Source organism: Poromitra crassiceps (genome assembly GCF_964638095.1).
Source record: "Poromitra crassiceps genome assembly, chromosome: 12".
NCBI classification, from domain to species: Eukaryota; Metazoa; Chordata; class Actinopteri; order Beryciformes; family Melamphaidae; genus Poromitra; species Poromitra crassiceps.
The window spans coordinates 17,572,816-17,599,158 of NC_139632.1; the positions used below are offsets into that span (position 1 = coordinate 17,572,816).

General features: G+C 46.4%; 1 protein-coding gene across 1 annotated transcript in view; it reads right to left on the reverse strand.

The window, feature by feature from the left end:
* Positions 1 to 325: 325 nt before the first annotated feature.
* The window catches only part of polrmt (polymerase (RNA) mitochondrial (DNA directed)), a gene marked incomplete at its 5' end in the record, with an annotated part of 53,938 nt that continues 27,920 nt past the window's right edge, over positions 326 to 26,343 (reverse strand). Inside the window, 7 exons of the mRNA XM_083647238.1 lie at positions 326 to 555; positions 2,511 to 2,587; positions 5,353 to 5,444; positions 7,170 to 7,242; positions 8,161 to 8,259; positions 11,186 to 11,238; positions 23,635 to 23,748. Coding sequence (XP_083503364.1) covers positions 506 to 555; positions 2,511 to 2,587; positions 5,353 to 5,444; positions 7,170 to 7,242; positions 8,161 to 8,259; positions 11,186 to 11,238; positions 23,635 to 23,748 — 558 coding nt within the window. The 3' untranslated portion in view covers positions 326 to 505. The remainder of the gene's footprint in view (positions 556 to 2,510; positions 2,588 to 5,352; positions 5,445 to 7,169; positions 7,243 to 8,160; positions 8,260 to 11,185; positions 11,239 to 23,634; positions 23,749 to 26,343) is intronic.

The following is a 26,343-nucleotide window of genomic DNA, read 5'->3' on the forward strand; positions in this document are numbered from 1 at the left end:
CACACACGCTTACTTACACTGTAGGTAGAACATTACGCTTTTGAGCAGCAGACGAGTTGAAGGACGAGGAGATTGACACAATTCACATGATTGAGTGCAGAGTATGGCTTATAAACAAGTCTCCATCTTCCTCTTGACCCCCCCCCCCCCCCCCCCCAGTAACAATGTAGTCAGTATGGCAGCCACTATATTCAATGGAAGATACTTTCAAATCTTGACATTCCCGTCCGTCTGTGCTTCTCTCATCTTTCCCTTGGATGAGAATGCCTCCCTCCCTCCCTCCCTCACAGCAGCTCACTGGCCAGTTCATCAGGCAGGCATCAGTCATTGCGAGTGAACGACCCCAGCAGCTCCAGGCCGGCCTGTGGACCAGCAGGCGGGCGGGGGCAGGTGATGTGTGAGGGAGGCAAGGCCAGGTGAGACCCCACCAGGTCCTGTAGCCTCCCCACTGCTCTCTTGTCAATTCCACTCATCTCCCTCCGTCGGCTCGCCTTTTAGGATCCTCTCAGCTGAAGAAATAAGTGGAGTCCTTCACCTGCTGCAGATCAAAATCACCTGGAGAAGAGAGAAGCAGGGAAGAGATGGAAGGAAAGTTTAGGTCAAGCTGTAGCTTGAGTAAGTCAATCACCTGTACTGCAGCTTGTGACATTAACAGGACTTAATGATACATTTGAGACAGGCATTCATTCATTAATACTTCCTTGGCCCATAACTAACCTTCATGCCAAGTTTGTGCCAATCCGTGACCGACTTTTTGAGATATTCTGCTAACGCAAACAGACGGAGAAACACAGATGCAGAGGAAACCTCCCTGGTGGAGGTAATAAATGTTGCCGTAGAAAGCAGCAACTACTCCGGTAACGTTGCTTCTCTTTTAAACCAGCTACACGGTCCATTAGCTTGCTCTACAGCCTGTGACCAACTTGAATACTCACACTGCCTAGCTTGACCTGAGAATGACTAGAAGGTAGAATCAGGGAGAGTGGCAGAAGGCACCTGAGAAGTTGAATAACTCACCAGAAACAAACTCTTCCAGACTGGACAAGATCTTCCACTCTTGTAGGGATAACATGGACTGTCGCGTAAGACAGCTGCCTGCCTGGCATTTTGGAAGCTTTTAGAGTAGAAGTGCTTTGGATCCTTGGTAGTTTGCTCTGATGTCTCCTGAATCCAATGCATGGACTGAGTCACCATCCTCACGAGGAAGAGAGTTTGTTTTTGGACCTAACCCAATAACTTACTTTTTCCTTCTAATAAGTATATTAAAAATAAAATCAGTGGCAGTACTTCTACTTGAATAGGATATTTTAGTACTCTTTCCACACCTGGATGATGCCCTATCTAGTGTTCTGTGTCACCGCTTGCCTCCTGCGCTCCTAGCCTCCCTGACAGCTCAATGCAACAGGAGCAGCTGCAGAGTGCTGGGGCAGAGAGGAACAGTGCATTCAATTATTATAACAGTTAAAAGTGCCATGCTAGAGAGATGAGCAAAGAGTTTCCCGGGAAACACGGTAACACAATGAAATCCCAAAAATGATTGGAAATGAAAATAACTCTTTGTCTCTTGCCAACAATTAGATGAATAAAACGGTGCAGCCCAACTGGCATCATTTCATACTGGCTAAAAATAAGAAGCATTTAATAAACCTCAATAACTCATACAAGGATATTTGTGGTGCACAAACTCTCACATGCACACAGACACACACACACACACACACACACACACACACACAGACACACACACACACACACACACACACACACAGACACACACACACACACACAGAGACACACAGACACACAGACACACACACACACACACACACACACACACACACACACACACACACACACGCACACACACACACAACACACACACAAGGTACACCTGTCTGGTCTCAGCCCTATAAGCTGATTATCCAGAGGAGGGACACAATTAACGGTAATCAATTTATGGGACCCAGCTGCCAGTGCCAAGCAGTGGGTAAGTGCACAGATGGAGACAGAGCGAGAGTTACATAACAGCAAAGCCGCCGTCCACCTGACTGACAGATAGATGCTGCCTCTCCAAATGAAAACAAGTGTATATTATTTATAAAGCATCTGGGTCTGTATCAAGGCCATTCTGGCATATAGGAATATGCCACCAAGGACGAAAGTTGAAAATGACTTTCTGCCTAACTTTGAACTTTTACTTTTTCACAGGAAACCCCCCTCTGGGCAGCATACACAGTTAGAGAACCATCGTTGTGGCATACAGTAACAACTGGCAACGATCAAAGTGATCCATGTCTGTTGTTGGGCTGGCACTTGCACAACAATCACACAAAAACTGACCAATTATAAAACAACACAGACAATAGAGGATTGGGCAACCAACCACCCCGTTAAATAAGATGAATGCCAGTGGAGTCCCTTCAGGACCTCTTCTACCCAATTAGAAACAAAAGAATAGAGTCCTCTGAAACAATAGGCCTCTGCCTCAGCCAGGCTGGAAACAGACTGACCTGTCTGGGGCACTTTGGCCAGCAGCATCAGCAGCCTCCTGTACTCCAGGTACTTCTTGTTCTTCACCTCAGACCTGCTGCCAAGGAGGAGAACAGCCGTAAATATCTTAGTATAGATAAGAAAAAACACTTTTGTTGTGTCAGTGGTGGCACAATAGCCTGTTAGTGTGAATGATATTCTTCGGGAGGGCATTTAGAATTTTTCTTAATTGACTACGTTTAAGTAGTTTTTGGCAGAAAAGGAGGGAAACCAACTTATACAAACCATTTTTAAAGCTGAAAACTCAAGTTTTGAGAGAGAGTTACATCTGCTAACTTCTGCCACAGGCCCATTATGAATGGATCTTGTCTGGGCTATGACTTGTGAAAGCAGTCATTTTCCAGACAACTCTGTACACCCAGGCCATTAACCACACAGCATCACAGCACTATCACACACGAGCAGCACAGTCACAGTAGCACAGCACTGGCACACACACACACACAACACGTGTTGCCTAGGCCCTCACAAGTCTCCTCATGCTTACCAGAATAATTAAGAAGCATGGGAGCTTGTGAGGCCTAGGCAACACGTGTGTGTGTGTGTGTGTGTGTGTGTGTGTGTGTGTGTGTGTGTGTGTGTGTGTGTGTGTGTGTGTGTGTGTGTGTGTGTGTGTGTGTGTGTGTGTGTGTGTGTGTGTGTGCGAGAGAGAGAGAAGAGAGAGAGAGAGGACTGCAAGGGACTAAGGACTGCAATGGGAGAAAAAGCTGACACGTGTGTATTTCACATAAGAACGCTTTGGAAATCATGTCGAGATCGCTTCCAATGCGCACAAAACACAGCGCACGGAGCGTTTTTGTGTGTGTTTTGTTTTGTTCTTCCCTGCCGTCGCGCGCAGTACTGTTCAGGACGCAACAACCACACAGACGGTAGCCGGCTGGTTTCATCTGTTTGATGTTGTTTGTTCGCACTGTAAACATGAAAGCCAGATTATTGGCAATTCTGGCAGAAGCAGAGGTTGAAGATCCCCCTGGCAGGAGAAGAGGTAGGAGGAGTGACATTGACGAGCAGCGCGCTTTTCCTCCAAATGTTCAACTTTTTTCAGCTTGAGACGCCCCCAGAGCGCTCCTCCAAAAAACATTAGCCGGCAAGAGCGCTTAAGCTTCTGGCATACTCTTCGCGCACGCGCTGGAGGCGGGGCTCCGAGGAGGGCGCGCGCACTCTGCGCGGGCCAAAACAGAACATACTCATTGCGCAGCTCCAGGCTCCAGGCAGTCTGAATGAAATTGAATGTAACGTTCCCAATTCTATACGTATTAAATTATAAAAAACCACCCTCAACATTTGGGAAGGCTAAGCCACACAACTAGTTCGTTATAATCGAACGCCATGCTTCAAAGGCAACTTTACGACGGTGAGGACTCAATCACAGCAGATATCCGCTGATAGCCTACCACGGAGATCTCACAGGCACAGGCAGCAAAACCCAACGCTCATAGAAAAATCTCCATGGACGCGCCGCGCTGCGCTCAGGCCTCGCCCCCCGACACGCCCCGTGCGATGACGTCATAATCGCCGTGCGCCCTATGCGCTTGGCTGGGCGCGAAGAGTATGCCACAAGCTTTAAACGCCAGGTGCGATCCTTGAAAGAGGAGCGCTCCGAGCGCGTCCTTACCATAGAGAATGAATTGCAGAAAGGCGCTAGCTTCTCAAATACACACGTTGTATGTGCACGGCCGCTTAGGTGTCCAATTATCCCAGACAGAAAGCAGTCAGAAGATGAGCATAAACCAGCCTGAGGCCAGTAAGACGGACAGAGAGAGAGAGGAAAAGCGTGAGGGAGAAGACAAATCATTAACTAAACAAGTGGAGTATAAAGTTCCGCACTCAACTCTTAACTGTAACTTTTAAACTATTTTATAACCTTTGAGCTACGCATGTTTCGTGGCATAGCAATAACTCCTAACCTCTGTTTAGACAGTTTTAACGATGTTTCTACATGTTGGAGTGGCGTGTTCATTGTGCGGTGACTTTTGTCTATTCCATAAAAGTCCATAATACTCTCAGCTCAACATAGAGAGCACATAGTGCATATACAAAGAGAAATTCAAACAATTTGGCTTCAACAACAGCCAGTTTGTATATTCTTTACATGCCTGAGAGACAGACAACAGAATGATAATCTAATGGTGAATTTAGTGAGAAACTATTAACTTGTAACTGTTATTCAATTTCTTGCTAAAATCTAGATGTGAGAATAATTATTTTGCATTAACAGAGATGAAAATAGGTCAGGTCTATTTGTTTTTATTACCTGAGTGTCCAGGAAAATATGCATATAAACTATGCACTGCTGAGTGTCCAGGGAGAGATGCATATCAAATATGCACTGCTGAAAGTGTCCAGGGAGAGATGCATATAAACTATGCACTGCTGAAAGTGTCCAGGGAGAGATGCATATAAACTATGCACTGCTGAGAGTGTCCAGGGAGAGATGCATATAAACTATGCACTGCTGAGAGTGTCCAGGGAGAGATGCATATAAACTATGCACTGCTGAGAGTGTCCAGGGAGAGATGCATATAAACTATGCACTGCTGAGAGTGTCCAGGGAGAGATGCATATCAACTATGCACTGCTGAGTGTCCAGGGAGAGATGCATATCAACTGTGCACTGCTGAGTGTCCAGGGAGAGCTGCATCAACAAAAGAAAAGTAGCCTGAAACAAAGAAAATCAATGGGCTTCCTGAGACTTATGGAAGCTCTGTGTGTGTGTGTGTGTGTGTGTGTGCGTGCGTGCGTGCGTGCGTGCGTGCGTGCGTGCGTGCGTGCGTGCGTGCGTGCGCGTGCGTGTGAACTCACAGAAGTCCGGAGCAGTATTTCAGTACCAGGAAGTTGGACAGCTCTTGAAGGATGGGCTGGCTGTGCAGGGCGACAAACTGTTCCCGACAGACCTGACAGGAGCAGAGAGGGGCAGAGAGATGTGTACTTTGAGTTTCTCCGGCCCAAACACTTGTCCAACCTGCTCCCCAGATGAATCGTGCCTGACAGGATAGGAGCTGGTGACTAGCTGAATGATGGATGGAGGCTGTAAAGGAAGGGAAGAGAGACAGAGACCAAAAGAGAAAGATAGTCTATCCCGAGTATCCCACATCAAGTCAAACAAATGGATCGTCTCCCAGGGCTACTATTTAACGACTGAAACACAACGTTGATGTATTACTTGGCCGTGCATGGCTTGGCTGTATGTCTTCTTTGGTCCAACCTGAATGAAGAAGGGAGAGAGTAGTATGGAAGGGAGACTGTGTAACGGTTCACTTTTATATCTGTTGACTCGCGATAACACCATGGAAATAGGAGGACAGTCAGTAGCATTCATCTCTGTCCTGGTTGAAGGTAATTTCATGCCTGCCTGACGAAAGGTCTGTGCCATATGCTCAGCTGTTGACTAAGCTCTTTAATGTCTTTCCTCTGCCTCTGTGTTCAATTGGCTATGTAATGAGGGAGGCGTCCCCCTCGCATATGAAGGGAGGGAAAGTATGACAGAGAATAAATGTACTGAGAGAGAAGCGCTCGGTCGATTATAGCTCCTCTGAGAGGAGATGAAGACATCAAGCTATAACTAGGCATCTGAAGCTACATGTAAGGAGAAATGGGGCTTTTATGGTCATTAAGATCTATTTTATAGCAGTGTGTCTGGGCCTGTAGACGGGCTCACCAGGGCCGGGCAGACACTGTATGGAGGAGGCCCCAGGGGAGCACGGGGAGAACATGCAAACTCCACACAGAAAGGCCCTTTTTGACGCCCCCACCTGGGCTGTAGGCACTGAGGACCAGGGAAAAAGGACATACTCTCAGCACCCCTGGCGGGAATCAAACCCAGGACCTTCTTGCTGTGAGGCGACAGCGCTACCACTGCGCCACCGTGCCCCCCTCGCCTTTATGATTTTTGCGATCACATTTACGCTTCAAAAATCATAAAAGTGGTGTTCATCTTGCTAAACACAAAGGTCTCAGTTTCATAAACTTGTGTTAACCACAGACTTTATTTCAGGCATCGAACCAAAATCCCCATACAAAAATCAGATTGACTTCCAGACGAGTGTTGGCCTACAAAAATATATCATCCCTGCTTTGTCCCCAAGCTTTGTCTGAGGGGAGGCCCACAGCCTCAGACTTTGTCTGAGGGGAGGCCCACAGCCTCAGACTTTGTCTGAGGGGAGGCCCACAGCCTGTCTGAGGGGAGGCCCACAGCCTCAGACTTTGCTTTGTCTGAGGGGAGGCCCACAGCCTGTCTGAGGGGAGGCCCACAGCCTCAGACTTTGCTTTGTCTGAGGGGAGGCCCACAGCCTCAGACTTTGTCTGAGGGGAGGCCCACAGCCTCAGACTTTGTCTGAGGGGAGGCCCACAGCCTGTCTGAGGGGAGGCCCACAGCCTCAGACTTTAAAAACAGCTGTGCTAGAAGAACTGACTCCCTGCGGGCAACACACACAGCACATGTGCAATGCCACCTTTACATGTAGCTGGGGTGTACGGGCGGGAAATAGCAGGAGAGCTATAAAAGGAAGACCACTGATGGTGTGTGATAAGACACAGGAGGGAAAATCAGCTAAGAAAGGATGATGAGGAACAGGGATAGGGTGTGGATTAAAAAAACGTGTTGTACTCTAATGCCATACCTTGTTCATGGTGTCCACTGTGAGGGCATGGGTCCAGAAACAGTCATGGACTGAGACGAATGTCAGGCCAGCACTAGAGAGAGAGGAGAGAGAACAGGAGAAGAAGTTTGAGATGATGGGGACACCGGGGTCACAGAGGTCCGTGGAGAAAGAGAAACAAGGAGAGAGCAGACAAAGAGGTTAAAGGGGGCGGACATTGAAAAAAGAAGGGTCTAGAAATGAATAATGAGGGCAGTAATTAGTGAAAGCACAGCGGGAGGTCACTCCCTCGCCTGCCTGTGTGACTTCCATCATGAATTAGCAAACCTGTCAAGAAGTAAAGTCTGTGAAAAGAGGCGCTAATATGATGTCTTATCGTACAACGCCCCGTCGAGGTTATTGAAGTGATAATTGCATTTAATATGAGGGGCTACTTTCTCAAAGGCAGTTCTAGTCGAGCACACGCAGGGGGGGGCGATGTGAGAAGCTCAAGTGGGGTTTGGTTTGGGAAAATGACTCGGTCAACGGCTGTTATGAAATTATGTGTAATTGTGCGAAAGAATGTATTCCTGGTTTTGACTTCTTTCTTTGAGGTGCGTCTTTATGCTCTGTGTGTGTGTGTGTGTGTGTGTGTGTGTGTGCACACGCATGTGTGTGTGTGTGTGTGTGTGTGTGTGTGTGTGTGTGTGTGTGTGTGACAGCAAGCTTGAGGTTGGACAGATGAAGCCTAGGCAGAAGTGATAGAATCTGTAGTTCCTCGAATGGCTCCTTGAGGCTGGCTCCAAAAGCAAGTACCGTAAATCCCCATAGAACTGAACAGTGACGTGGCATCGTGACCTCTTTTTCCGGAGTATTTCTCCATCATTTTTCAAAAAAACCCTTATCTGAAGAGTTTTAAGCCAGGAACCAAGTCAACCGGCCAGCTAGAGAATCATGACCATAAGTCTATGGTGTGTGTGTGTGTGTGTGTGTGTGTGTGTGTGTGTGTGTGTGTGTGTGTGTGTGTACATACCTATAGCAGTGAAGAGCAGTCAGCATCATATGTGTAGAGTCCAGAGAGTGGATGAAGTTTGGTGGGAAGGCATTCTTCTGTTTAACTGTGTCTGGTTTCCTGAGAAGGGCAAGGGGTTGCACATGCACACACACACACACACACACACACACACACACACACACACACACACACACACACACACACACACACACACACACACACACACACACACACACACACACACACACACACAATAATCAATATCAGTATACAAATATAGAAGTGGTATGTAAGAAATAGTAAATGCAATTCTGCTGCTACTGTGGATGGAAGTGGGACTAAGAGAGCCTTCTGCCAATCTGTATCCCCACCTTCCCACTTCCCATTACCCTGAGCCATCCAAATCCTCTGGACACAGACCAGTACGCTGTGCTAATGGCAACGGAGACAGAGCAGTGGAGAGTAATAGCTTGGGCTAAGCCCAAAGCAAGCAAGCGCGCACACACACACGCACACAAACACACACACACACACAAACGCATGCGCACACACACACACACACACACACACACACACACACACACACACACACACGTCAATCCTCGGTCCCACAGGCCTGCCTGACTGGGAAGTGGCAGATTGAGGACTCTGAGGGTTAGCAACAATTGTTCTCTGGAGTCTAACCCTGTTCTCTGTAGAGCACAGGGGGGTAGGCTGGAGTCTAACCCTGTTCTCTGTAGAGCACAGGGGGGTAGGCTGGAGTCTAACCCTGTTCTCTGTAGAGCACAGGGGGTCGGCTGGAGTCTAACCCTGTTCTCTGTAGAGCACAGGGGGTAGGCTGGAGTCTAACCATGTTCTCTGTAGAGCACAGGGGGTAGGCTGGAGTCTAACCCTGTTCTCTGTAGAGCACAGGGGGGTAGGCTGGAGTCTAACCCTGTTCTCTGTAGAGCACAGGGGGTGGGCTGGAGTCTAACCCTGTTCTCTGTAGAGCACAGGGGGGTAGGCTGGAGTTTAACCCTGTTCTCTGTAGAGCACAGGGGGTAGGCTGGAGTCTAACCCTGTTCTCTGTAGAGCACAGGGGGGTAGGCTGGAGTCTAACCCTGTTCTCTGTAGAGCACAGGGGGTAGGCTGGAGTCTAACCCTGTTCTCTGTAGAGCACAGGGGGGTAGGCTGGAGTCTAACCCTGTTCTCTGTAGAGCACAGGGGGTAGGCTGGAGTCTAAAGGCTGAATTATGCTCACCCTGCCGTGAAGGGCGCAGGGGTGGAGCGAGGGGCGGGTGCGTCAAATTACGTAAATTTGTTGGGCGTGGTTATTCGCTAGCTCCGTCGGGCGCTCGCGTTGTGCCTGATTTTTTTTCTAACAGCGCGAGCTTCTCTCCAAACATGGCCGCTTTCGAGCCACTGAACCCTGAACACTGAGCTGTGTTTTCGCCACATTTCTTGACCCATGTGGTAGGCTATAAACTTAGATTTGCAACTGTTCGTTTTTAGTCATTTCACCAAGTAAATGTGTTGTGAGCATTATTGAGAGAGATTAAAAGCATCACAGAGTAGGCTATCAGGGCTGAGAAGTAAAAACGGCTTTCAGTAAAAACAAGTTTGGTGAGTCCTTCATGTGCTGATGTGCGGTCGTTTGAGAGTGAAAGCGCACTCAGTACTGCACAGCGTTTCATTGCGACTTTTCACGGGCTGTTCTCACCATTGTACAATACATGCTGATCACTTTCTGAGTATAATGGCATCACCCCCAGCACGGTGACTCACGGAGACTAGCGGGGCCCCACCCCCACGGAGCTTTGCTCGAGTATAAGAGCACCTTAACCCTGTTCTCTGTAGAGCACAGGGGGGTAGGCTGGAGTCTAACCCTGTTCTCTGTAGAGCACAGGGGGGTAGGCTGGAGTCTAACCCTGTTCTCTGTAGAGCACAGGGGGGTCGGCTGGAGTCTAACCCTGTTCTCTGTTGGCTGCGTGTTCAATTCATATCACAAGAGAGCAGCTGAAGGCACGGGGCTTAATATGTCATGTTTTACACTTTACAGGCCTGGATCATCACCGCTTTTCTAAAGAGGAGAGGGAGCGTGGAGAGGCAAGAATAACAAGGGCTTGAAGTCTGTCACTGCTGCTCGTGCCTCTATTTACATACTCGAATGATGGAGGGGCTTGCTTAGGCTCTTTAATTACAGCAAGTGTGTGTGTGTGTGTGTGTGTCCCTCTCTGTGTGTGTCTCTCTGTGTGTGTGTGTGTGTGTGTGTGTGTGTGTGTGTCTCTCTCTGTGTGTGTGTGTGTGTGTGTGTGTGTGTGTATACAGTCCGTGTGTGTCGGAAGTAAAAGCCGGGGGAGAATGAGCCGTGGCGAGTGAGTGAAGTTTGGCTCAGCGTGTCAGCCTGTGAAACGCTGATGCCTTCTCTGACAGCACATTTGAAGTTTGGAGCGAGCGAGACAGACTTTATATGCAGCTCCCCGTCCTCGCTCTCCCTCTCATCCCCAACGCCTTCCATCTGGAGTGTGGGTATTGGCATGAGCGAATGGGTGCTGTACTGTGGATGTCAGCGGGAGCAGGATGGCTGTCAGTCTTTCTCATCTCTGTCTCCCTTTGCCTTGCTCTGTCTTCCCCACCTCTCTCTCGCGCCATCTCCCCCCCCCTCCGCTCCCCAGCTTTTGTCATACATTTTGTCAATGTTCGGTACAACCATGACTATGTTTCACACGTGTAACATGTCATTTGTTCATCACCTTTTACGAAAACAAATGTCAAAAGAGATTGTAAACAACATTTCTCTTACTAGCCATTCTCTGTCTTTAGTACAGGCTGGTGTATTTCAGCACAAATGCCAATGAGGGTGGTGCGAATACGCTGATAACAGCACAGAGGTATGGTGGCCTTGTGGTGCAGCAGTGTGGGTTTAAGTAATAACAATTACAATTCTGAGGGATTCTCATATCTACCAGTCAAACACTCCTGTGATTTCCTAGCCAACCTGCTGGTTTAGTGTTGGGACAGCATGGGAGAGGAAAACAGAAGAAGAAATAGCAGGAGGACTTACTCTCTGGCATCGTGGGTGATCGGGAGGTTGATGTGTTGCATTGCACTCTTCAGCTGGCGGAGAAAAAACAAATAATAGTACGGTAAATAATAATAATAAATAAATAAATAAAATAATAATAAAAAAAGAAAAGAATGAGAGAGCTCATTAATCATGGTGATAACTTTTGGAGAGCAAGCACAGCTCTTAACTACCGGTATTCTCTATTCTAAAGTTTAGCGTTTAAGATACAGTATATAGGCCTAATACAGGAAAATTACGAGCTTGAAAAATGAAACTGATAGCAAGAAGATTTATCATATAATGTCACCTGTGGTGCAAACCAAATGTTTTATTGTAACCATGGAGTGGGGGGAAAACAAACAGTACATTTTGAGTTATGATGGGTGTGTTACAGTGATATTTTATCAATTATAATCCAATTCCAAATGAGTCCTTTACATTTCAATTTCGAAAATTGTGAAATTCCAAAGTAGGAGATCATAATTGAGCACTTGTGAGGCACTTGACATTTAGCAGAATACAAAGCAGGCAGTACAAAGACCACATGCCCATATGAGACCCCTCTTGACATTTCCAAAAAAAGTGATGGTGGTGCCAATCAATGTAAAATCCATTCTTATTTCATCCTTCAAATTGACCTACAACTGTTCAGTGTTCAGAAGGGCTTCTCAGCACGGTCAAATATATTGTTTTACTGACAGATGCCACATGCTCATGTAGACACACCCAAATGAGGCCAAAAGCTGTGACCCTGATCACTCTTCAGCAGTTAGCTGCTGTGACCCTGACCACTCTTCAACAGATTAACTGAACTGTACTATTGAACAACATGTGTCACATGTCTAGGTGCCAGGACAACCACCTCTCTCTGAACGTCTCCAAGACCAAGGAGATCATTGTAGACTACAGGAGGGGGGGGCGCACACCCCCCAATCACCATCAACGGCACAGTGGTGGAAAGGGTGGACAGCTTCAAGTACCTGGGAGTCAACATCCATCAGGACCTGACTTGGGCCGGCCACACCGCCACTGTTGTCAAAAAGGCCCAACAGCGACTACACGGACTCAGGCGCCTGAAGAAATTTGGGCTAAGGCCAGAAATCCTTAGGGACTTAGGGACCAGCACGTAACAGGATGTGAGCTGCCAGAACTGCAGGAACTGTATAACCAGCGGTGCCTCAGGAGGTCCCTGAAGATCATCAAAGACACAAACCATCCCCACAACAGCCTGTTCTCCCTGTTACCCTCAGGGAGGAGATACAGGGTCCCAAAAGCACGCACAAATCGCTTGAGGGACAGTTTCTTCCCGCAGGCCACGAGACTCCTTAACATACACAAATAATGTAGTAGCTGTACTGTACCGTACTGTAGCTGCTACCATTATGTATGTCTAATGTTTAATTGTATGTTTAATTAGGTATATGCTATTTGCACCTGTACGTCAAATACGTCGAATTTAAAATGTTTAAGCACGTCTAAAGTATGCACATGACATGTGCACCTATGTGCAGTGAATATGCCACTGTCTCTGACTTGTCTTATCACTCTACTGCCTTATTGCTTGTTGTGTCTCTTGTTGTTTTTGCACTCATATGCCCTGTTGCCATTGTACTATGTTGTAAACGGAGTCCACAGCACAAGAATTTCACACGTGATACTTGTACCATGGAGTGACAATAAAAATCCTGAATCCTGAATACAGGCTTGTTTTGATGGATTAAACCCAGGGGCAGACTCAAAACACATTTCAATATGGGATAAATGACAATTATCTGAAATTTGATTAAAGCACCTCTAGGAAGACAGCCCATTCTTAGTTGTTTTTACTTTTTACACCTATATTTTCTCAAATTCAAAAAACATTCAAAAAACAATTTGTTGAACCCAGATGGAGAGGTGGACCTGGCGGTGACGGCAAGAGTGTGGAGTGGAGGGAAGAAGTTCAGGGAACTCTTGCCTTTCATCCAAGGTCACATCCCTGAAGATGAAAGGGCAGTGAAGTGAAGTCAGCCTGCGTGAGAAGCTGTATGATATATGGAAGCCAGACGTGGGCCCTGAGGGTGGAGCATGAGGAGAAGCTGGACAGAGCGAAGATGAGGATGAAAGACGAGCACAGAACTGAGACAGAGGATGGGAGGGGAGGCGATAGCGGGTGTAGTGAGGAGAGGCAGACTGAGATGTATGGACACGTACGGAAGGAAGCAAATGAACAAGAGGGGACAAAACCCATTGGCTCAGTCATAGTACTCACATACCTATAACAGTTTATTACTGCTCTATTTAAGAGGCTATTGAGTAAATTACCACTCCTCACCTCACACACATACACGCACATACATAGATACACACACTCCCTCAAAAACACATACAACCAGGAAACATACAGGCCAATCAGTGAATTCCAGAATGCTGATGGAGTAGTGAAACCGCGCTCCCAGACATATCAGAATTTACCTACCGAATAACTTAAAAACGTGTAATTTTTCAGTGAAAGGGATAGTAGATGAGTGGGTGAAGAATCACCAGGAGTCAAAAAGAAGAGAGAATGCACAAAACTCAAGATGGCACGCCTCGGCGGCAGAGATGGGAAAAGTACACACATTCTTTACTTAAGTAGAAGTACAGTTACTTATCTAAATAAAGACTCTAGTAAAAGTACTGATTCAACTTGTTTAATCAAGTAAAAGTAAAAAAGGACAGGCTCTGAAGTGTAATCAAGTATAAAAGTAAAAAGTATTTCTCCCGGCTGTTTTTGTGCAAAGCTAACTGAACCTCACGTCATATTAAGATAAACAGAATTTCTGCGCGCTGCACCCGCTCAATTCTGGGGCGGGGACTCCAATTATAGTAGTAGGATTGGCTACAGGTGGTGTATGCTGATGGTATATACTGTAATCTCCGGTCCTGGATTTGTTTGAAACACAGTCAGTTAAGAGCTAAATCTAGGAAATGAAATAAACCTACAGTCCTTCAAGTCAGTTTTGGTGGAGCACGAAATCCTTCATCACTTGTGTTAGTGGTAGGGAGTGGACTTGGTTCAGGCGATGTGTGCCCAGCACTTGGCGGATCCGGATCCGACACACGTGGGCCAGACTGCGAGGACATCTCTTGGCCTCCAGAAAGACCCTGAGAGCGTCGGGATCCGCCCTCTCCTCCAGCTTTGCCTGCACTGTGAACCAAAGGGCCGGCTCAGCGCCGTGGTCCAGCAGCAGCTGGACGAAGGCCGCGTTGCACCTTCTTTGCAGCAACACCACCAGCAGGAGAGAAGCCATGTCACGAGTCAGAACGCCAGCAGCCTGGAGCAGCAGGCGGAAGCAGTCCAGGTGGTTGCGTTCACCACTGATGTAGAGAGGAGACATCTCGAGGGTGTGATCAGTGTCTATGTCAACAGTAACAGCAGCACGGTACATGATGAGTTCCTGCAGTATCTCCAGCCTTCCTGCCCGGGCAGCATCGTAAACCAGGGTGAAGCCGTGTCTGCCTCTGTTGGGATCGGCCCCGGCTTCCAGGAGGACCCGGACACAGTCCAGGTGACCGTAGTGGACGGCATAGGAGAGAGGCGTAAAGTCCTCCTGATCAGCTAGGTCTACCTGTGCTCCTTGGGTGATCAGGTAGTCCACACAGGCAGCATGACCTTGCCAGGCTGCCAGCCCCAGAGGGGTCCACCAATCCTCGATAAAAACCTCCATAAATTCATAGGGCTCATTGATCCGCCTTCTGAAGCGCTCTTCCTGCAGCAGGCTCCTCAGTTTGTCCAGGTCTCCTGCCTCGGCAGCATCATGGAGCCTGTTGCTATGTCCTGCTCGAGCAGCCATGCCTTCAAATATGTCCATGTACCACACCGACTGTGTCTCAAACAGAAGTTAATTATGAAGGGACTGAATGTGGGTTGACATTATGACATCATAACATGACATCATAACATTATTACATCATGATATTGTAATAACAATATCTGATGAAGTCACTCACTGATGACATCACAATTGCTCAAGTGACATCACTGATGAATCACTCACTGATGACATCACTATGCTCGAGTTACATCAATGATGACATTGCAATCGCTCGAGTGACATCACCAATGACACCATCTAGTGGCAAGGCGGTGTGATGGGGGCTGAAAGACGCGACTGCATATGTATTGGAGGAAGCATGCCCAGTCTACAACTCCCCAGATCGGCAGAGGGGGTGGAGCAACGACCGGGAGAGCCTATAGCAGGGGGTGAGATCCGAACAAGCTTGATAAAAAAATATATAGATATATATATTAGCCTACTTCGTTACTTCAGAGAGCACCTTCTATGAAGGGTGTTCACTTAACGCTAACAACGAGAACAGCTAAGAAGGTGAAATAAAAAACACAGGGAGCCATATTTTGATCACTGGGCAAGTGAACACACATTTTGACAGTAAACGCACGTCTGGGAATCAGCCAAATTACCTGCTGACTCATTTTGACTGCTTCTAATTTTGACAGAATGCCCAACCGATACACAGGCCATGGCTGACAGTTGCTCCTAGTTGACAGAAGGCCTCTAATCTCCACAGAGCCTTGAGGGTCCATCCAGTCGGCCATGCCAAGGCATCTGCGGCAGGACGCTCTTGTCATTGACCCCTGGAAGCGTGCCTGGGTGAGGACGACAGGCTGCTATCAGGAACGAGATACAGCAGCAGGCAACAGGCAGCGGGTCCTCTCTGCCTTTCCACTCCTCATCAAAGTCAGCACATTGCATTAGTCTGTTTAGCTTGCTTTCTGCCTGCACTGATGTATCCCGAGTGTCTCTCTCGGTCCGGGTCTTCATCCCGCCTGCTGGTCCCACATATTTCTGTCTGAACATTGAAGGAAGGATGCCACTCCTTTTTGTGTGCTGATGGCTTAGAGCTTTGGTGTGGAAATGTTTCATCATTTCACTTCAATTATGCTCAGAGTACTAAAACCACTTTCATCTGTTCACTGTATCATCAGTGCTTTTAGCGTCAAAGTCATTAGATACTGTATGGCTACATGTTGCTCACTGTACAGAAGCAGATTCATCTGAGGTAACACGAATGAGTGGAACATGTGTGTTGCCAATTATCTAGGGGCTCACATGAGAATACATAAACTGACACTACTCCTTTTTTGTCATTTCAAACACATTGAACTGCAAACAGGCAAAATAGAGAAGGCACAGATAAAACAGTAGAGTAGAGTAGAGCGTGTACATCCACTCGATTAGCAGATGCAGGACAAACAAATGATCAACAACAGGCAAAAAGTAGAGTCTGCACACTGCGTAGAGACTTATCCCAGTAGACGTATTGTATGGTTTACGTTTCGGTCGAAGCGACCATCAGAATGGTTTACGTTTCGGGTCGAAGCGACCTTCATGAGAGAATAGAGGAAGTAGAGAAGGCATTCTGGGAAAGTCTGCAGTGTTGTTTTGCCTTTTACTCCCTCTGACTGAACATCAATTTGCTACATTTTCCAAATTCGCTGCTGAATGGGGCTTTTGAATTCAGTTAATAGCATTGCCATCCATTATACAAGTAACTCCTCAGAACAGTGTTGAAGGTGCACTGCAGGACACCAGAGCATGGCCAGTCGGCCACTGCCGTATTGGGTCCCTTAGGAACATTTAATTTGGTAGCAAATGCAAAGCTTTTTCATTTGCTCCTGCTTCCATCTCTGTGGGATGAACATACTCAGAAGCTCTTTGATGTGGACATCCCCCCACAATCCTAAATATTCCCAATTCAACTTCATGTTCTTTCCGAGCCTTTTACCGCCTGGGAAGACGGAGACCAAGAATTCTAAATGTGCGCTGTTTAGGAGCTGATTTCAAGCCTTTATTACCGTAAATTCCGGACTATAAGCCGCACCGGTGTATAAGCCGCACCTGCAAAGTTGACTATTTTTTTCTTATATAAGCCGCACCGGACTATAAGCCGCGGGTGTTTTAATGGTATTTTTTTTTTTTATTGTGTTTTAATGTTTAATTACCATATGTAAGGGTTCATGCACAGAGGGGATTGTCGGGAAAGAGATGGCTGTTTGAGGAAGCTCCCATTTATTAACATTTCAACAAAACAACATAACACAACACCACCTGTGTTGTTTTTTACAGTGCACACAGTGTCATACAGTGTGGTGAAAAGAGGGCAAGAGAGGAAATTAAAACTTATTATAGTTATATAGGATTTATAGTTAGAAAGAGTGCTAAAAAAAGAGAGATTTTTTTTTTTTTTTTGAAAAAATCCATAGATAAGCCGCACCGTTATATAAGCCGCAGGGGCCAAAAAAGGGGAAAAAACGGGGAAAAAGGTGCGGCTTATAGTCCGGAATTTACGGTAAGTGTGTTAGTTTTACTGATGACATTTTGGTTATAATCTTACACAGCGTGGATATGTGTGTGACTGTAATACAGAGATGCTTAGAGTACCATGAAAATTAATTAAAAGATGCAATTTCAATAATAAGCATAGCTTATATGTGAGCTTCTCTAATTAATTTATATGTAATCCATAATGCACATTGTAAAATCACAACATTATGTGAATTACGGTACACAGATCTCAGATCAAACGAGATATTTGCGCAGATAACAATTTCTTCTAAAATCCATTAAAAAAAAAGATGAAAATCACTATAACTGTATAACTGTTTAAAGAAGGTACAGATACAAAGAGATTAACGTGACAGGTGTCCATATGGATGGAAGGGTATTAAAGCTAGCTTTAGGGCGCAGGCTAGCTTTTTGATTTGCCAGCTTTGGGTCGATTGCTTGAAGGTCAGTGTGTGATGCATGACAGAATCACACAATCATCAACAAACGGTTATAAAATAGAAGCGTAGTAGTGCGGTAAAACCCATTAGCATCTGCCATGGGCGCTATCTCATCCATCACTGCTCTAGGAGTTTGGGGAGGAGAGAGAGATCTGTCCATCATCCACCTCTTTGCATCTGCTCTTCATGTCCTCGAGGATATGTTAGAGGGAGGGGAAGGCTGTGATGCAAAAAGCAGTCCAAATGAAAGAAATGTAGGTTACCTTTGGTGTAACTGCCTACCATACAGTAAATCAGGTCACTCGCTACACTGTCTGTGTTGGACCTGCATGCAGTACCTGACTTTAAACCCCTAGGTTGTGATGAATGAGTCCTTGGCTAACCCTGCTGCTGTGTCTGCGGGGAATAGGGTCCTGCAGACTCAAATCACCTGAGAGTCACGGTACAGATGGCCGTGGATAAAGCAGCCATCAGTAACCACAGAAAAGCCGCGCTGCCGCACTTAGCGGTTAATAACACATCTCTCATCTGTTCATCAAAGCAGGTCTCCAACCTATATCAATCAATCAATCAATCAATCAACACTTTATTCCAGACACAGAGGCGATCCATAGTACATCACAATAAAAAAAAAATACATACCTATACCTGTCCACCGTAGCCATCTTTCTCTGCTACTCTCTGTCCTCTCTAGCCTCTTCCCCCGGACACAGAGAAAGACAGACACAGACTCACAAACACCACTGACCTTTTCCACAACTCGTTTCCTCCAAACTTCCCCTTTTTTAACCTCTAGCGGCATTGCATTTATTATTTTCACCTCTAGGGGAACTGCCTTTATTACTTCACCCCAAAATGCCACGCCAGATTATGCAAGATAAGCGAAACGGCACGGTACCCCTGGGAACCCGCTCGCTTCTGTCTGAAGGCAACAGGAGGGATAGAAGCCGGGAGGGGGGGGAGGGGGGGGGACTCTGTGCGTCGAGCCGACATTTAGAGTTGCCTAGCATTAGAATTAAAGACCAGGGGCCCGGTTGCATAAAGCACCTTAAGATTTTCCTTAGATTTCGAGTTAAGGTGTCCATAAAATAAAATCGGTTGCACAAAACACCTTTAAATCTTGTGCTTATGTTTTTCTTAAAATGTTTAACCTTAAGGAGAAGATTTAAGGGTGTTTTGTGCAACCGATTTTATTTTATGGACACCTTAAATCGGACTGTAAGGAAAATCTTAACTTAAGGTGCTTTGTGCAACCGGCCCCAGTTCATTCTGATTCTGCAGCCGCTCAGACTTCCACACATTCTGCTGTAGTGCTACAGAGACAAAGGAAGGTCAAACAGAAAGAGCATTTCTTCCATTTAGCAAGGTAGCAACCTGGGATCGTAAAACCCAGTCATCTTTAAAATAACCCAGGCTTGTTGTTGTTAGTAAGATGGGTCTTTATTAACAGCAAGCCTCTTTTAAATTGCTTGTTTCTGCGGCTTGATTAACTTGCTAATCAGAACTGGGAGGAGTATGACAGTTTGAATTACAGCAGTCGTGCTGTTCAACCAATGACAGATGTTTGGCAGTAGGGAAGCAGTCTGGAACACACATGTTGCAGCCAGGGGTTTTGTTTCAGCTTGTTTGGGATGGGAAGCGCATAACTGTCCAGGGAAATCACCAAATGCAACCAAAACCCAAAGTCACCTAACTGATTCTCTCCACACAGAGGACACCAGAACACAAGCTGTTAGTCACACTGGGAGCTCACAAATCCATTCACTGATGGCTCCCTTGTGTCATCATCCAGCCAGAGTGAGATTTCACTGTAACCTCGTCCAGGACAGAGATGAAAAACAAATAAGGAATCTGAGCCAGAGCAAAAGTGACCTCTGATCCGATTAGGATCTCCAATCGCGTTAGGCAGCCTCACTGATGTCTGTTCACGCTCCACTCCGCTCCCCCATCCTGCTCTCATTTCCTCGCCCCTCATCAGCGATGGAAAAATACACAATTACACAGGTGTGCATGAACACTCGTACTGTACCCATAGCCATGTGTTATGAACACTAATAACTAGGTGCAGTGGCCATGCACAAAAACATGCACATATACACACACGTTGCGCGCGCACGCTCACGCACACACACACATATGGTGAATTTAATCCATATACACACGGAAAGGGTGACCTTTCTGCAAGTTAGAGTTTCATCTTTGTTGTGCCATGATGTAACTGGATTAGAGCGGTTCATCCCTGAAGTCATCACTTCATTCATTCACTAATCAGCTCCGTTGCCCCTCCCTGTGTGTGTGTGTGTGTGTGTGTGTGTGTGTGTGTGTGTGTGTGTGTGTGTGTGTGCGTGCGTGCCCCTCCCTCCCTGTTGGACAGTAAGAGAAGAGGCTCACGTGGAGGCAGCATCCTCAGGAGAACAACCCTCTGTCAGCCTCGCTCTCCTGCACCTGCTGATGAGGTGTCACTCCTCCTGCAACGCAACCTGCTGCTTCATGCCATAACAGAAGAGCAGGCCGCAGCATGGTGGGCCGACCCGCAGACTTGCTTACGCTGTCTGTCTGTCTGTCGCCTGTCTGTCTGTCTGTTGCCTGTCTGTGCTTCAATACACTGTGTGTCAGCCAGCCTCCCCCACTGCTCAGTCAATGAGCTAAAAGTATATTGCTGAATAGCACTGACATCTGTTTTTGGGGGAAGGTATAGCAATAGCTTTTTTTTTGCTTTTTCTAACAAAAGATCATGACAGACTCCTGTAGAAAAAACAACAACAACAAACTGACCAAATATTGGCAGTAAAATATAATCAGACCGGTAATGATATTGCTTTTTAAAGCTGAGATCGGCTGATACCGATGTGTGCTGATAGATCGCTGCATCCCTAGTGCTGAAGTCAACCCGGTTTTTATGCACCACACACACACACACACACACACACACACACACACACACACACACACACACACACACACACACACACACTTACACACACACTTACACTTCAGTATTTTTCTTTCTATGCGCACATGCACAAAGAGCCGTTATCTGCCGACACGCTAGCGCACAGACACCTTATCTCTAAGACGTGCTGCTGTCAGGGTCTCCATAGTGGCGGCGAACTCGAGCGATGCCGTGCGCTCACTGCGCGGAGCTCCATTACAGTCAGGTCACTTACTGTAATCACAGCACACCATCAGTGCTCTGCACTCACACACCAGCCCTATCAAGACCGCTCCACTCGGAAGAGCCATCCAGGACATTCCATCCACACAGCGCTCAGAAGTTAGAGCCGCATGATAAGTTAGGTGTTCTGGCTATGAAAACACGACCACAAGAGATATTTTACATTTTCACAGGGAGGTGTAGTTCCTCTGGAGCATGCACACTGCACAAAGGGTTAAGGATGAGAGAGAGAGAGAGAGAGAGAGAGAGAGAGAGAGAGAGAGAGAGAGAGAGAGAGAGAGAGAGAAAACGGTGAGTACTAAGACAGAGGAGGGGTATTGTTGACACTATAAACCCAAAGCTGTTTTACAGTTTCACCCTTCACTCTTAAGACAAAGCAATAGCCTTCTTGAGTGTCACAACACTGAAGAAGGCTATTGCTGAACACGTCTGACCCAGATTTATCCTATAATAAAAATGTGTGAGTGAGTGACCAAATTGTGTTCGGTCACCCCAGGCCCCAGCTATGGCATTTCATGTACGATAGTGGTGAATCTTTCCAGAAGTGTAAAGAGCGTAAGAGTGTAAAGGTGACCTATCGGAGCCAGATCTTTAAATTAGGTAATTAGGGCCGACCAAATGCCATGGGCAAAAATGGCTAATTAGTGGCCAAAATGAGTCAACACAGGTTCGGCACCATGGAGAGCTCCAGTCTTTAGCTACTGATCCCGGAGCTCACATGAATGGAGCACAGCTGAGCCGAGTTGGAATCAGGAATCAGCCAGCGAAGTGGACTATGAAAATCCTCTGGAGAGAGAGAGAGGAGAGGCTGCATGCCAACCCTGTGAGCAAGGCCTGCCTAAAAATGAACAGTGATTGTGTGCTCCAACGCGTATTCTGCTAGTTAACTAAAAGGACATTGAGAGAGAGTGCTGGCCTGTTTTCTTTTTCTACAGTTTCCTTTGGCCTTGCACCCAAGTTGTTTTTTGGACTGAGTGAGTATGCTCGCATTTGCTGAGTTTGGGCCAGCGGTTCATTATAGTGGTGTCCGGGCCGGGACCTTGAGGGGGTTCCAGGGGGTCCCCAGCAAAAGCGGGAATAACATATTCTCTCACTATAACTCCATCCTTAAGTAACACAATGTCAGAATGTATATGACAAGTTTGGTCATGGGCTTCATACACGTTCTGTAATAGCACCTCTACAATAAAAGCAAAAAATTGTATCAGATGGGGGTTCCCTCTGACAAAATCTTATCAGATGGGGGTCCGTGGTCTAATTTGGGTCAGTTTAGGGGTCCTTGACCTGAAAAAGTTTGAGAACCACTGGTTTCGACTACCCTTCACTCTTAACCCTACAGCTTGCTGCCAATGGAGAAAAACACATGATCTGTGTTATCATGGCCAACAAACTATCCTTTCAATCTGAGACTTAGCATAAACCCACCACTGTATGTCCACGTTTAAAACCAGCCAACCAACTAACAGCCAACCGACCACCCTGATTTATAATGAACTTCATCAGAAATCCCATAAAAGTCCAATTAAATGTAACAAGCGGAAATCACAGTGTGGAGTGATGATGATGATGATAATCCAAAGTGCTGTACTGCCGCAGGGCAAAAGACAATAAGATAAGGATGGGACAAATCTGAACGAATACTGCCATGTAACAGGAACAGTACAAGGCTCTAGTCACTGACAGCATTTGAAGGAGTTTATTGTATTCACCTTATGTAGCCCCGCCCACTTGACCCATTGTGTCACGACTTCCTGTTCAAAACGCCGGCTGTTTTACCTGCTCAAACTAGTCTGACTCACCTGGTCAAACCTAGTTTGACTCACCTATGAGTCAGACTAGGTTTATGAGTCACAGGAAATGTAAACACAATCAGAACTTCCGATTGTGTTTACCTGTTAAGTCTCTCAAACCAGACTGTCTCTTCTACATAAGGTGAAGTTGTATGTGTATGCTTATGCGTGTGTGTGTGTGTGTGTGTGTGTGTGTGTGTGTGTGTGTGTGTGTTAAAAGGTGTATAAAGTGGAACCTGTCAAAAGGCCAGTTGTGGATGTATTGAGAATGCTGTGAAAGGTGAGACAAAAAGTAAAAATAAGCAAGACCAATGGGTGAAGATATAAGAGGGGGATATTACAAAGGTCATCCAGTAACTTTCAGAATAAAGGGTAACGAAGAAGAGGCTGTAATTATGCTGATCAGGCTAAAACAATCAGCATCACACATTGATATAACAGGTACAGTAAGCTGTCGACATTAATTATAATAGTTGGGCTGCAGAAATAGCACAAATACTAGAATTTCCCCTAGGAAAGGCCAGTGTTTGATTATGCATGAGCATGGAGTGTAACAGCTAATGAAATGTGGATTAGTAGACTTTACATCTTGTCTTCACTTTGATTATTTTTAACCTCATAAAATAATTCAAACAATATTCTCAGACATCCCACAAACAGCCCCCCCTCCCCCACACACACACACACACACGCGCGTTCCGCTGAGACTTACCACTTGGTGGCGTGTGCGGTGGTAGGGCTGGATGATGGGCAAGCCCAGGGGCGTCACCCACTCCACAGTGCGGCCAGACTTGGAGATCAGCCTGGCACTGTCTGTCAGCCAGTCCTGCAACACAGACAGACACCAGCAGGGGTCAAGTGAGGCCACACACACACACACACACAGGGCTGAGGGGACCACTCAGAGCAAAGTAGGCCACTTCACCAATCACTGAGAGAGAATTCCTGCCGATTTGTTGCTTGTGTTGTATGTGTGTATGTGTGTATGTGTGTGTGTGTGTGTGTGTGTGTGTGTGTGTGTATGTGTGTTTGAGTGTGTGTGTGTGTGTGTGTGTGTGTGTGTGTGTGTGTGTGTGTGTGTGTGTGTGTGTGTGTGTGTGTGTGTGTGTGTGTGTGTGTGTGTGTGTGTGTGTATGTGTGTGTGTGTATGTGTGTTCTCACACACTTGTATCAGCCCAATCAAGTTCAAATCAGCCACTTCTGACAGTTGGCTGACGAGGTTTTCATGTTCTGCTGTGTAGAGGCTTTAATAAAACCAGGCTGTAAATATAAATACACTGTCGAGCCTTTTGTACAACAACAAGCAGAAAAGAGAAAACTTCCTCTCCAAGGCCTCAACAGATGTTGTGTGATCTATCTAGGCTGCTCCTGGACTGCATGGAGTGTTCTCCTGTGAACAGGTGTTGCAGACTTCCTGTGTGGAACAGGTGGAGAGTGTTGCTTAGTCTCAACATTAAGAGTGCAACAGTTCTGTCTGCATCAGCCGTGTCTCCAAGAATGGAAACCCTATTAATGTCCCACCGGTGTCTCCACGCACGCACGCACACACACACACACACACACACACACACACACACACACACACACACACACACACACACACACACACACACACACACACACACACACACACACGCACGCACACACACACACACACACACACGCAGCGCTATAGGAAAGACAAATAAGCCCCAGCCGGGCCCAAAGCTGCTTCATTCATCAGCTGGCCTGCCTCCCCTCCTCTCTCTACTCCACCCCTCCTCCTCTCCTCTCCCTGAATCTACTCCCAGGCACAATAAAACAAAGGAGGACAGCATGAGAGCAGAGCAAATTGGAGAGAGAGAGAGATATATTAAGTAGCTAGATAGCTAAACAGATTGAATGATCAATGGATAGATTGATAGATTACAGAGAGAAAGAAAGAGAGGGAAAAGGAGCAGGTGGAGAGCAGGTTGAAGAGAATGAATAAGAGTGTTGACAGAACAAGTGGCAAATGTACAGAGAGGAGGTCAGGGATGACAGCACACGTGTGTCCACTGTGTACTGTTTTATTTTGCACATTGTAAGAAGAAAACCCATTTTCATTATTTAAAAAAAAAGGGATGACAGCAGGAAATGATCATCTACACCTCTCTCTCTCACGCGTGCGCATGCATGCACACACACACACACACACACACGCGCACGCGCACACACACACACACACACACACACACACACACACACACACACACACACACACACACACACACACACACACACACACACACACACACACACACACACACACACACACACACACACACACCAGGTCAGGGCCAAGGTATGATGGGAAGGGTATTTTTCATCTCAGACTGGGCTGTCCCCACACTTTCCCCTGAGGGAGGCACACAAACCCTGGGTGGCGGCTCTGTGTGTTAGCTAGCCAAACCGTTCCCCTCCTGTGGAGATAATGTAGCATCCCCTAGCAGGTGCATGCTCCAAATGAATTGGATCTATAAATGGAGTCTATGTGATGAATGGGCACTGCTGCCTGGGTAATAGTGAAGCAAATTAGTTGTTAATAAAGGGAGTAGAAGAGCGAAAAAAAAACTATCTCATCCTAAATTCAGTATTGGGTCAGTGGAGGGTTCTGGATACCTGATCTTGAATGTGCAAACAATGCGCTCTGTAAACGCAAGGAACCTGTCTATCACCTGGCTACCTAAATAGGTACCTGCTTCATTAGGTATCTCATTTGAATGTAGGTGACAGAGAAATAATGTTGGTTTCAGACTTCGTCAAGGTAGCGTCAAAGTATTATTTCAAGCTTTAGCTCAACTTGCCTAGCTAATAGCCTGACATCGCCAGACGCAAATGTGATCTGCCAGAGCAAAACATGAGCCAGGTTCCCAGGCCACTAGCTAATGTTGCAGTGTCCCAATTCCAGTCAGTTAGGATCCTGACACCCAAACCAACCGCCCTAAAATGAAGTAATGTTTGACGTTATTGACGATTTAAAAATGAAAATAAAAAGAACATGATAGATGTTTGTTATTTTAGCGAACATTGTGTCACTTACAGTATATTCTCTAGCGAGAGGCTTTTGGGCGGCGCTATTAAACAGAAGTTTGTGGCTAGTTTCGTTCTTCGTTGGGTTAATAGGGTTGCAAAGCATTATGGGATATCCTACCCCACCTAAAGGAACCATTGCATGCTTCCTCGGAAATTTGCCAAAAATAGGTACCTAGAAACGTTGCAAATAATGTATCCTGCCTTCACAACAACAACTTCCTACCTAGAAATGCTACCAACTGTATATAGGTTGATTCCTTGCGTTTCCAAAAACGTTTGTATGCATTTTTTTCCCCGTTTTGCGGAAATCCTATAGCCCTACATTATGCTATGTGAATGTATGGTTGTGCTATGTTCAGGTGTTGTT